Source organism: Primulina eburnea, chromosome 5, assembly GCF_022965805.1.
Source record: "Primulina eburnea isolate SZY01 chromosome 5, ASM2296580v1, whole genome shotgun sequence".
NCBI lineage: Eukaryota > Viridiplantae > Streptophyta > Magnoliopsida > Lamiales > Gesneriaceae > Primulina > Primulina eburnea.
The window spans coordinates 30,017,613-30,028,786 of NC_133105.1; the positions used below are offsets into that span (position 1 = coordinate 30,017,613).

General features: G+C 38.2%; 1 protein-coding gene across 1 annotated transcript; it reads left to right on the forward strand.

Moving 5' to 3' along the window:
- Positions 1 to 7,077: 7,077 nt before the first annotated feature.
- LOC140831491 (uncharacterized) lies at positions 7,078 to 10,954 on the forward strand. Its single transcript, XM_073195245.1, has 5 exons — positions 7,078 to 8,716; positions 9,308 to 10,042; positions 10,160 to 10,339; positions 10,613 to 10,770; positions 10,823 to 10,954. Exons 1-5 carry the CDS (start codon positions 7,078 to 7,080, stop codon positions 10,952 to 10,954), a joined length of 2,844 nt encoding a protein of 947 aa, XP_073051346.1.
- The last annotated feature ends 220 nt before the right edge of the window (positions 10,955 to 11,174 follow it).

Sequence of the window (11,174 nt, forward strand, 5' to 3'; positions counted from 1 at the left end):
CCGAAACGTTCGGGCAGTGGGCGGGCAGCGAGGGCGGCTACCCGGGATCGTCTCGGGATGCGTGTAAAATGGTGGGCTTGAATTGTTTGGGCCCATGGTGCAATTTTCCGATTTTTCAAAATTTTGGGTAAAATTGATATTTTTGAAATTGATTCAATTTTTCTTTTTGAAAATTAATTTTTGGAAAATTAATAATTTTCTTGTAAAATAAATAATTAGAATATGATTTTAATTATTTATGGTAAAAATGAGTTTTATAAGAAATCAATTATTATTGATTTAATTGGAAATTAAATAAAGGAGTTTATTTAATTTATTAAATTCTTTAATATTTGTGGTGGTTAGTGATAAAATTATTAGATATATGATAAAATTAATTGATGTTAATATTTGATATTAAATGCATGGAGGATGATCGAGAGCCTTGACCAATGTGTTAGGTGTATGTTAGGATATTTTACTGTTTTTATCTTTTTTATAACATTTGATATTATTAAAGTGGGCCTGGTTTATGGCCCGTTCCCACCCCCATGAGATGTATCCCTTATGTGCCATGGATATTCAAATGTAATAATTAGAAATAGTGGGAGATCAAGACTGGAAGATGGTGGGCCCGATGATCAAGACTAAGACATGTAAAATATTGGAAGCTTTTGTAATAAGTTGCATTTGCATCCCTGCATTCACCTAGGTTGGACCTGGATCCATGTATGGCTCACATGGATCTAATAGTGTTGGCGATCGATCATCCTTATTTATTGTTGAATGTCATATTATGATATATATACGATATATAGTAGTATGCATGTATGTATATTATTAGATAATATAGTTGCATGAATCCAGCAAACATACAAACTCGTGGCACGCGATTTTTAAATTAAATTGATGAGACAATTTTAAAATTAAAATCCCTCATTTTGAATATGATTCAAAATTTATATCAAACCGAATAAGTAAAAATTAAAAGAGTTTAATTTTTCCTTGCCTTCCATCAACCGTGGTTGCATGTTGATCGCTACCCGCGGACAGTGTCTGGCTCATATTATTGGGGAGGCCTGTACGCCGGAAAGCTGTGACTTCCACCGGACATATGATGTGAATTGAGTGAAACTCCCATGACTTCGGCTCATATTATTGGGGGAACTCATGGCGACCGTCTACTACAATTCAACATTGATGGGTTGGTTTGACACGCGAAAATAAACGACGTCATATTATTGAATCCTTATTAAACGTGAGGCAAAACACGCGGAGGTTGCATAGGGATGAAATTGGATTCTACCTTTTAGAAATTATAATTGGCTGATATTATTCGGGATTATAATTGGCTAATTGGACTCTACGTGCCCACTAAAGAAATACGATTTCTCTTTTTCATCTGAGGGTGGTAGAAATGTCAAAATAGTGGGAGGGAGATTTATAAAATAAAAATCCAAATTATATATCTTAAAATTATTTTAAAGTAATCAGCAACCATTATTCTGTTTCCGTATCAGTATATTTTCGATTTCGTCACGTAATCAATTTTTATTATTAACAAGCTAATCGAATCTAATTTTCAAGACTGGTTGGGAAAATTGTTCTGAGTTCAGAGAAAATAGCATACACACTAATGTCAGTCTTGTTGAACTGACAAAGCATGCAAGATGGTAGGACCATAGTATGCAAGCTAAAGTGTAACATGCTCGCTTTTATGTCAAATGAACTGTAGGGACAGTTTGAGGAAATATTGAATGCTGCTGACATTCGAATGCATGTGCAAGAGTTGCATGGTGCATGAAACTCGTACGATGATGCACACCACTTTTAAAAGCTCATGACTACATGCATGCAAGATGGGGCTTTGGCCCATGAGCGTGGTGTACATATGACTGGGCTTATTGAGAATGTGGTGCGCCTGGAATATGTGATTCTTAACGAGTTACTAGATAACATCAATTTGTTGTCTTTCTATTCCTCATTTGACGGGGTTATGGTGAACTTTAATTTGAATAAGATAAATGATAGCCTTGAAGAGCTAGTCAATACGCTTATAACTTATGAGATCACCATAAAACAAGTAATTGTTGTTTTTCTAATGGGCCTCTCGTCAAACGAAAAATGGTCTACAAGATAAGGGAAAGAAATGTTCTGCCCTCACAAGAAAAACAAACTCAATAAAAGGCAAACTCTGAAGGACACTTAAAGGGCCTACAAAGCCCGATAAGTCAGAACATGCTTATTTCACTGCAAGAAATTCGGACATAAGAAATTATATGCGCCAGAAATGTTCTGGAAATGATAAGTGAATGTCCAAATAAACATGATTTCAACAACAATAGAAAGTTAGATGATCCAAATCCACACAAGCATGGCACGTTAGATTATGTCACATTTCTCAAAGAAGGATGCACAAACTAGTGGGAGAAGGCATGTTTGACTTGTCAGACATAAATTCTCTACCTACTTGTAAATCTTGTCTAAAAGGAAAAATGACAAAGACTCCATTCGATGGAAAGGTGGAACGTGTGCATGGTCTACTGGATTTGATCCACACAGACGTTTGTGGCCCGCTAAGTGTTAGCACAAAATATGGGCAATCCTACTTCGTTATCCTTACTGATGACCATTCAAGGTATGGATATGTTTATGTTTATGAAACACAAATCTGAAGCGTTTGAAAGGTTCAAAGAATTCAGATCTGAAGTAAAAAACTAGCTAGAAAGAAGTATTAAGGCATTTCGATATGATCGAAGTCGAGAATACTTAAGTGCTGATTTTTTGGATTATCTAAAAGAGAATGTGATTCTCTTACAGTGGACTCCACCAGCAACACCACAATTGAATGGTGTTTCTGAACATTGTAAGCGAACCTTGTTGTACATGGTTCGATCAATGATGAGATTCACTGATTGCCTACATCGTTTTGGGGCTTTGCGCTTGAAACTGCGGCAATGTTGTTGAATAATGTTTATACTAAAGCAGTAGATAAAACACCATATGAGATATGGATGGGAAAAACTCCTAAATATTCTTATGAGAGAATATGGAGATGTCTTGCTTACGTGAAGCAGACAGTGAGAGACAAATTGGATAGTAGATCCGTTTTATGCTACTTTGTATGATATCCAAAGAATTCTGTTGGATATTATTTCTATCATCTCAATGAAGCAAAAGTGTTTGTTTTCAAGAAATGTCACCTTTATGAAAGGGAATTTCTATTAGATAGAAAAGGCAAGATGATAGAACTTGTAGAAATTCAAGATAGTCAGTCCCTCAACTATAGTAGTTGAACCTAATCTCCAACAACCAGTAGTTGAAGTACAAGCTCCTAGGAGGTCTGATTGTGTTATTAGACCACCTGCAAGATATATGCTTCTTCATGAACAAGGTCATGTTGAGTCTTGTGTTGGATGTGATCAAATGAATTTCAAAGAAGCAATATCTGATACTGATTCAACCAAATGGCTTGAAGCTATGCAGTCAGAAATGGATTCTATGTATTCAAACCAAGTCTAGACATTGGTGGATCCACCTGAGGGAATCGTTCCCATAGGATGCAAATGGATCTACAAAAGAAAGCTTGGGGCGGATGGGAAGGTAGTGACCTTCAAAGCAAGACTGGTTGCAAAAGGTTATACTCAAAGACAAGGAGTTGACTATGTGGAAACTTCTTCACCAGTTGTTGTGTTTAAGTCCATTAGAATACTACTAGCCATAGCATCATTGTATGACTATGAGATATGACAAATAGATGTAAAGACTGCATTCCTCCATGGAGACATCAAAAAGAAATTTATATGTTTCAACCTGAGGGCTACACATCAGTAGGAAGTGAGCATAAGGTATGCAAACTTCAGAGATCAACATATGGTCTCAAGCAGGAGTCAAGGAGTTGGAACCTCAGATTTGATAGCACTATCAAAGAGTTTGGTTTTGCTAAGAATCCTGAGGAACCATGTGTGTACAAGAAAGTTAGTGGGAGTGCAATGACATTCCTAGTACTTTATGTTGATGATATCCTGCTCATTGGGAATGATGTAGGATTATTGCAATCAACTAAAGTATGGTTAGCCAGTAAATTCTCCAAGAAGGACATGGGTGGAGCATCCTATATATTAGGAATACAAATCTATAGAGATAGATCAAAAGGGATGTTGGGGCTCACCCAAGCCACATATATCGATACCATTATAAAACGATTCTCTATGGAAGAGTCCAAGAAAGGATACTTACCAATGTGTCATGGTATTACTCTATCTAAAGCTATGTGTCCCAATACTGATGAAGAGATAGAGATGATGACACGTATTCCATATGCGTCTGCCATTGGTAGTATCATGTATGGTGTGATATCGACACGTCCTGATGTTGCTTACGCTCTGAGTGTTATAAGCAGATATCAGGCGAACCCTGGTCAAATGCATTGGAAGGCCGTGAAAAATATTCTTAAGTACTTGAGAAGCACTAAGAATTTGTTCATGGTTTATGGGGGTGGAGAATTGAAATTGGAAGGCTACACTGATTCTAGCTTCCAATGTGACGTAGATGATTCGAAATCGGTCTCTGGTTTTGTATTAATGCTAAATGGTGCGGCTGTCTCTTGGAAAAGTTCCAAGCGAGACACCGTTGCGGATTCCACCATTAGAGCTGAATACATTGTTGCATCTGATGCAGCCAAAGAGGCGGTTTGGATGAGGAATTTCGTCCAAGTGTTGGACGTTATTCCTAATGGAGTTGATCCAGTCCCGTCGTACTGCGACAACACTGGTGCCATTGCGCAAGCAAAGGAACCAAGGTCTCATCAGCGATCCAAACATATATTGAGGAAATTCCATATCATATGGGAGATTGTGGGAAGAGGAGACATCAGTCGAAAGAGTTCCCTCTGCAGATAATGTTGCTGATCCACTTACATAGCCCTTGCCAGGACCATTGTTTCAGAAGCATCGCAAAACAATGGGATTAAAGTTAAGGGTAGTTGGCTCTAGGGCAAGTGGGAGATTGTTAGAGTAGATGCCCTGCAAGCCAACGGTTGGCTAGGGAATTTATTGACTCAAGTGTAATAAACAATCTTTATTTTAATATAATTTATCTTTTAATGGTTTCGTAATACTTTATCTGTATACCCATGCAAGCAGCATAGATAAAGTCCTTGATTATGCTTTAATACAAATGAATCGTAATTCGATGTTGAAACTCATTTGTAAACACTGCATATTCTAAATTCGTTCCTAGTCGATTCAGCCGCCTAAAACATGGATAAAGGTCGCTTGAGCTCGAGACTAGCATCTGTGATGTTGTGTACTGCGTTTCTTGGTAAGGGCATAGAGATGTCCAAACATACAGATGGGTAGTCATATGATGATTATACCGAACAACCCTCCCTCGGACTTTCCAAGTGGTTATCATTCATCGAGAGGATAAGTCCGTGGTTATGATTGTACACCATTAGTCCTTATGACCCGGGACAACACTGAGGCTCTATATGTTAGGGCTGTGCTTTGACTCGTTTACCGGCTCCAGGAGAGTCATCAGGTGGCGAGGTTGGGTATAGTTGCGACACATATAGGAGCCAGTGCATTGTAGTCAGGGATTCACCGCTCACCTGCGGGTGTAGATATCCTATGTGATCTTATGTAATAATAGTGCATGGAATCTCTGGCCAGAGTATGAGATGTACATTGGAGAAGGAGTTCTCCGAATAGTACATGCGATGCCACTATTAAAGTTATCTCATAGTTATCGAATTAATATGCAACCCTCGATGAACCAATGGTTGCAGATTCGATCGGGATATATGAGATGAAGGGACCGTACTGTACGTTAATCATAATCGACTGGTTCTTGCAGGCACTATCAGTGATACCTAGGGGATCATGGGGCAATGCTACTAGACGCTCTTACCATGATCTGATGAGTGCAATCAGAAATGAGTTCTGACATTCTTGATCAAAGTGTTGATGAAAAGAATGGGGCTAACTAGGGTAAGCCCGAATAAAGGATTATGTCCTGAATCACAAAGAGTTGTGAACTCACGGCTAGCTGTATCCCTGAACCATTGAGGGTCACACAAGCACTGGATCGTTTGTTCCCGTTGAGAGAATAAATTCAAGGAGTTGAATTTATAATATAGTAAATTCAAGGAGTTGAATTTATGATAACAAAATTTTGAGAAAATAAATTCAAGGAGTTGAATTTATGATATAGTAAATTCAAGAAGTTGAATTTATGAAATTTGGAGAAAATAAATTCAAGGAGTTGAATTTATGAAATTTGATAATTTAATTTATTAAACTCAAAAGTTGGGTTTATTAAATATTAAATTTTGGAGGTGATAAAATTCAAGGAGTTGAATTTATAATTTAAATATTAAATTCAAATGTTGAATTTATAATGTATTTAATTTATTAAGCTCAAAGGTTGAGTTTATTAATTAATAAATTAAATATGGTGGATAATATGTTTAATGGGCTTGTAGGGGTACAAGTCCAACATATTAAAATAATTAAAGTTTTAATAGGCTTTGATTAAATTAATTAAACTAGTTGGACTAGCCCAATTAATTAAATCAAGTTTATTAAGGTTAATTATGTAATTAGTTTATATTTTATTTATAAATAAAGGTTGATAGGTCAACCCTAGCCCACCACAATAAAATCTCACGTGAACCTCCATCTCAAAATGAAGAAAATCGGCCACCACAATTTAAAAAGAAATTTTTGAGCCGCCTCTCAATTATTTTTTTCTCTCCTACGAAAAACTTCTTTTAATTCTCTAGTGCGAATTAGAAGAGGAACAAATCATCTAGTCGTGGACCTGATTAGAAGAAAGGAGTCTCTTGAAGAAAGTTCGTAGGGGTTCATCAAGAGCTAGATCCGTAATACCGGATCAGTTGGTGCCACGTGATTTATTCACAAAAGGTAAAATAATTCTAACACCCTATGAATGTTTGATTAAAATCATACGAGCGTCCAAACAGTCTTGAATGTCAAGATCTAAAATTTTTAAAACTTCCGCTGCGTTTGGGCGTGTAGAAAACTCGGATCCAACATTTTCTTCCTATCTATGTTAAAGTGAGCTTATGTGTAGGAAATGCCTCCTAAACGAAAGGTTACTGAAGGGGATGATAGGACCCCTACTACTGATAGGACTACCAACGTTGTAGATGAATTCAGTAAATTAATACAAGAACAGACGAAGGTTCACGGTGAGCAAATTCAACAGTTGTTGAGCATGCACACCTCGACTCAGGTTCGTGGTCGTGGTAGAGTTCTAGGCACAACAGAAGGTTCTGAAGATGGTGCCTATGATCGTTTTAGAAGAATGAACCCTCCTGATTTTGTTGGTGGTTCTGATCCATTGGTGGCTCTAGAATGGATCAAGTCTTTGGAAGCCATCTTCGACTATTTGAAGTTCAATGATCACGACAAGGTTAGTTGTGCAGTTTTTATGTTGGTCAAAGCAGCACGTATTTGGCGGGAAGCCACCAAGGTTACAGTGAATGTTCGTGAATTGAAATGGGATGCATTCAAAGAGCTTTTCTACACCAAATATTTTTCTCGAGAAGTTAAAGCGAAGAAGATGAAAGAATTTCTCGAGTTGCGACAAGCTGCCATGACTGTCAATGAGTATACTCTTAAATTTGAAGAAGGTTGTGTCTTTGTGCCTTTCATCGCCGAGAATGATAAAGATAAAGGAGAGCACTTTATTCGCGGCTTGAGACCCGAGATTCGACGAGATGTTCACATGGCTAAAGTGGTTTCTTATCAAGATATTGTTGAAAGGGCACTGCTAGCTGAACTTGATGAGCAAGAGATTGAAAAGGAAAGGCAGTTGAGAAGACAAACCTTTCAAGCCAGGAGTCAAGGTGCAAGTCCTTCTAGTCGAGGCGGCTTCAAAGGAAAGGGCAAAATGGAGCAACGAAATAAACCTTTTATGCCTTCTTCAGATGTGGAGAGATCGTTATGCCCTAAGTGTGGCAAGCCACACAAAGGTGAGTGTCTGGTTGGAAGTGGCCGATGTTACAGGTGCGAAGAAATGGGGCATACCGCACAAAAATGTCCTCTCTCCTCTGATAAAGGAAAAGTTCAAGGAAGAATCTTTACGATGACAAAAGAAGGAGCCAATCCTGATTCTTCAGTCATATCTGGTAATATTCTAATATCTGGAAAGGAAGCACTTACATTGATTGATACCGGTGCAACACATTCCTTTATGTTTGAAGTATTTATGCACTCCTTATCTCGCGAGCCTACTATCATGCCTTTACAATTCAATATTATGTTGCCTTCTGGTGATGAAATTCGTCCTACAAGTATTCTTAAGGCATGTCCAGTACAGATAGGTTCGAGATTGTTGTATGCTGATTTTATTGTAATTCCGATGGTTGCTTTCGATGTTATTTTCGGTATGGATTGGTTATGCGCTTATCGTGCCGTTATTGACTGTGTGGAAAAGACCGTTAAGTTTTTAACTTGTGATTATGATAGTGATGAATTTGTTGGGCTAGGTTCATCGCTCAGTATTCCCCTTGTTTCTTGTCTACAAGCTACAAAATTATTGAATAAGGGGTGTACTGGTTTTCTGGCCTTAGTATCGGATGTAAATAGGGACAATAATTTGCAAATTCAGGATATTGATGTGGTTCAGGAATATCCTGACGTATTTTCTGATAATGTGCCTGGCTTACCTCCTGATCGAGAGGTAGAGTTTGCTATTGAATTGAGTCCAGGTACAGCCCCAATTTCTAAAGCTCCGTACAGAATGGCTCCAACTGAAATGAAAGAATTGAAGAATCAATTGCAGGAGCTATTAGGTAAAGGGTTTATCCGTCCTAGTTCCTCGCCATGGGGAGCTCCGGTTTTGTTCGTGAAAAAGAAGGATGGATCATTGAGGTTATGCATTGATTATCGTGAACTCAACAAGGTAACTATTAAAAATAAATATCCTTTACCTCGAATCGATGATCTTTTTGATCAATTGCAAGGGGCCACTGTATTTTCGAAAATCGATCTTCGATCCGGATATCATCAATTGAAAGTGAGAACGGAGGACATACCGAAGACTGCTTTTAGAACGAGGTATGGCCATTATGAATTTTTGGTGATGTTGTTCGGGCTAACTAATGCTCCTTCAGTGTTTATGGATTTGATGAATCGTATCTTTAAGCCGTATTTGGATACTTTTGTCATTGTTTTTATTGATGACATTCTGATCTACTCGAAGACACGAGAACTTCATAGGGAGCATTTGAGGATCGTATTACAGACATTAAGAGAGAAGCAATTATATGCGAAGTTAAAGAAATGTGAGTTTTGGTTAGAGCAAGTGGCGTTTTTGGGCCATATTGTGTCAAAAGAAGGAATAGCAGTCGATCCATCCAAGATTGAATCTATTAAGCAATGGTCCATTCCAAAGACAGTTTCAGAGGTACGGAGTTTTCTTGGTTTGGCAGGGTATTACAGACGATTCATAGCAGACTTCTCGAAAATAGCATTGCCATTAACAAGCTTGACACGAAAGGCTATCAAATTTGAATGGACCATAGAATGCCAACAAGCAATCCAAACCTTGAAAGATAAGTTAACTTCTGCCCCTGTATTAGTACTTCCTTGTGGTACTGAGGATTTTGTTGTATATACAGATGCCTCAAAGCAGGGTTTAGGTGATGTGTTGATGCAACGTGGGAAAGTGATTGCTTATGCTTCTCGTCAGCTAAAAGAATACGAGAAGAATTATCCCACGCATGATTTGGAGTTGGCGGCTGTGGTATTTGCCTTAAAGATTTGGCGACATTATTTATATGGTGAGAAATGTGAAATTTTTACAGACCATAAAAGTTTGAGGTATTTGTTTTCGCAGAAGGAATTGAATATGAGGCAGCGGAGGTGGTTGGAGCTGCTAAAAGATTATGATTGCACGATTAGCTATCATCCTGGAAAAGCTAATGTCATTGCAGATGCTTTAAGCCGTAAATCAAGTTATTTATTGGGCTCCATGATTCAGAAACCGTTATTACTCGATTTGCAAATGAACGAAATAACTCTAGTATCTCCAGGTAGAGTAGATCAGTTATCTGCACTAGTTCTTCGCTCTACTTTGATTGATCGTATTCTAAAGGAGCAACAATTGGATATTCAGTTATTAGAGTTGAAGAATAAAAATGTTTAAACAGGAGTTTCTGAATTTGGCTCGAATCGTGATGGTTTATTGACCTTTCGAGGTAGAATTTGTGTTCCTAGGGGTGATGACATTCAGAAGGATATACTTATTGAAGCTCATACAGCGCCATATTCAGTTCATCCTGGCAGTACCAAAATGTATCAAGATCTTCGACGTCTTTATTGGTGGCCAGGTATGAAGAAAGATATCATGTTATTTATTTCTGAATGTCTAACCTGTCAGCAGGTTAAGATTGAGCATCAAAGACCTGCGGGGACTTTGCTATCTCTCCCTATACCTCAATGGAAATGGGAACACATCACTATGGACTTCGTAACGGGACTTCCAAGAACACCAAAGGGTTACAACTCCATCTGGGTGATTGTTGACCGGTTAACCAAGTCGGCTCATTTTCTTCCAGTCAAGATAACGTTTACAATGAACCAATATGCTGAAATCTATGTAGCTGAAATTGTAAAACTTCATGGGATACCTGTATCAATTGTATCTGATCGTGACCCAAGTTTTACTTCTGAGTTCTGGAAGAGTTTGCACAGAGCCTTGGGCACCAAGTTGGCCTTTAGCACAGCATATCATCCTCAGAGTGACGGACAACCCGAAAGGGTAATTAAAATTCTGGATGATATGTTACGAGCTTGTACAATTGATTTCCCAGGAAGTTGGGATTCCAAATTGCCTCTTGTCGAATTTACGTATAACAACAGCTACCAATCTTCAATCGGCATGGCACCCTATGAAGCTTTATATGGAAGAAGGTGCCGATCTCCATTATACTAGGAAGAAGTAGGTGAAAGGAAGATGTTGGGCCCGGAGTTGGTTCAACAAACAGCAGATGTTGTGGCATTGATCCAAGAAAGAATGAAGACCGCTCAGTCTAGACAGAAAAGTTATGCTGATGTACGACGACGGCCATTGGCATTCGAGGTTGGTGATCATGTGTTTATTAAAATAGCTCCTCTCAAGGGAGTTGTGCGATTTGGCAAGAAAGGCAAACTAAGTCCTCGATA